The sequence below is a fragment of the Myotis davidii genome, unplaced genomic scaffold (genome assembly GCF_000327345.1).
Source record: "Myotis davidii unplaced genomic scaffold, ASM32734v1 scaffold2431, whole genome shotgun sequence".
Classification (NCBI taxonomy): domain Eukaryota; kingdom Metazoa; phylum Chordata; class Mammalia; order Chiroptera; family Vespertilionidae; genus Myotis; species Myotis davidii.
The window spans coordinates 3,556-5,482 of NW_006282387.1; the positions used below are offsets into that span (position 1 = coordinate 3,556).

The 1,927-nt window shown below is 51.9% G+C and overlaps 1 protein-coding gene across 1 annotated transcript in view; it reads right to left on the reverse strand.

The window, feature by feature from the left end:
* Positions 1–1,438: 1,438 nt before the first annotated feature.
* Positions 1,439–1,927, reverse strand: part of LOC102764573 — a 5,654-nt gene continuing 5,165 nt past the window's right edge. The window contains exons 2-3 of the mRNA XM_006752935.2: positions 1,636–1,920; positions 1,439–1,496 (exon numbers count right to left, since the gene is read on the reverse strand). Coding sequence (XP_006752998.2) covers positions 1,483–1,496; positions 1,636–1,920 — 299 coding nt within the window. The 3' untranslated portion in view covers positions 1,439–1,482. The remainder of the gene's footprint in view (positions 1,497–1,635; positions 1,921–1,927) is intronic.

Sequence of the window (1,927 nt, forward strand, 5' to 3'; positions counted from 1 at the left end):
CTCTCTACCAGGAGGCAGCAGATCTGAGTGGAGATGGAGCCACTTATACCTGTGATGGCCTAGGCAAGGGACACACTGTTGGAAACTGTTGTAATACCTGGAAATTCGGGATAAAGGCACCCTCCCTGCCTGTGTCCAAGAGTTGTGGGGGGACTCCATTGCTACCGTATCTAGGAGGGAAATTTGGCAAGAACCACACAAATTAAAATGCAAACACCCTGTGACCTAGCAATGCCACTTCCAGTGGACACATCCCTCTTGAACAGAGTGACACATAAACAAGGGTATCCCGTGTCACTGTGTGAATCGCCCAAGGCTCAGAACAACTCACATCCATCAACAGAAGACAGTGAATGAATGATGCTGTCTCCACAGGCTGGAGGGGAGGCAGCTGTTGAAGAAGGGGCAGCTCTAGGTGCTGATGTGGATGCTCGATTAGGGTGATGTGGCTGAAGGCAGGGAGATGTTCCCAATCACCTGGGCCTCAAAATCTGAGTGTGAGGGGCATTTGAAGCTTTGGGTACCCGTGAACATAAGAGGTGCTGGCTCCCTGTTCAATGGTGTGCTGGAATGAGCTTTATTCAGTGCCTGCATTCACCAGGTTTTTCATGAAAGAGCATCTGTCTTTGAAGCAGGAAAGAGCCGCTAAAATCAGATGGAGTTCTGGAACATTCTCCTCACTCATTGGCCATGTGACTTTGGGCAAATCCCTGTAACCTTTTGACTTCTGGCGCCTCTCTATACATGGGAGTCAGGCTGGATGGTCTGAAGGTCCCTGCGTGCTCACATTCCAAAATTCAGGATCGTGGGCCTCTGGTAAAACACCCTCAATGAGAACAGTGTTGCCTCAGTGGAACGACCCCTAAGGCTCCCACATGTGGAGCCTCTTCCATGGGTGAGGGACATTCTGAGACGACTCAACTCTGCTTGGAGGCTTCATGACAGCGACTGGGATTCTGGAATAAAGGGGGTTTCCAGGCAGACCCACAGTGATCGCCCACTTCTGGCCATCTCCTCCCAGCGGGGCTGTCAGAGTGAACAGTGAGTCTGGACCTTTCAGGATATCCTTCTCTTGTGATGTTTCTGAGGTTTAGATAAAGCAGCACTTTCTCTACTCCCTGCCCTCAGTGAGTTTCTCCCACTGGAGAGAAGAGAACGAAGCTTCAAGGGGAAGAGCCGTTGCCTGCTTTGTTCTGCCGCTGCCTCAGCACCCAGCGCAGAGCCTGGCTCACAGCAGGTGCCCAGTGGGTGTCACTAAGGAGGAGCCTCGGCCACATTGAGGGGAGCACTCCCTTGAGGTGGGTGAAGTCTGGCCTTGTGATGGGCAAGTCACTCAGCCTGTAAGTTCCCTCATCCCTGCAACCAAAGGTCTGGACAGGATTAAAAGGCCAGGAATGGGGAGCCAGTCAAGCAGAGGTTCCAGACTTTTCCCACCACTGACCAACCATGGTGGCTGAGCAAATAGCATGACATCTCCAGACCTCAGCTTACCTGATCTGCAGACGGGGTGAAATCAGACCATGAATCAGATCATGACTGTAAGCACCCACCTGACACTTATTTGTTACTCAAAGATGGAAGTCGTTCTTATTGACTTGTCACACATGAGGTACAAAGTATCCCCCCTGTACTCACCACTCACAGTGAGCTGAGTGCCTGCTCCAGACTTGAACTCCGTGTCATCACCACCTCCTCTCCGGAACTTCACACAGTAGTAGGTTCCCGTGTCTGCTGGGGTGATGTTACTGATGCGGATGGAAAAGTCCATGTTGTCTCTCCTCGTGGTGTCTGCAACATTTGTTACTCGGGGGAAGTGGCCTCTTCTGAGACTGTAGATTAACTCCCGGCCTGTCCCTGTCCCTCTGAACCACTGGATGTACCCCACGGGTAAAAAGGAGGTCACGGTGCAGCTCAGAGTGGCTGTCTC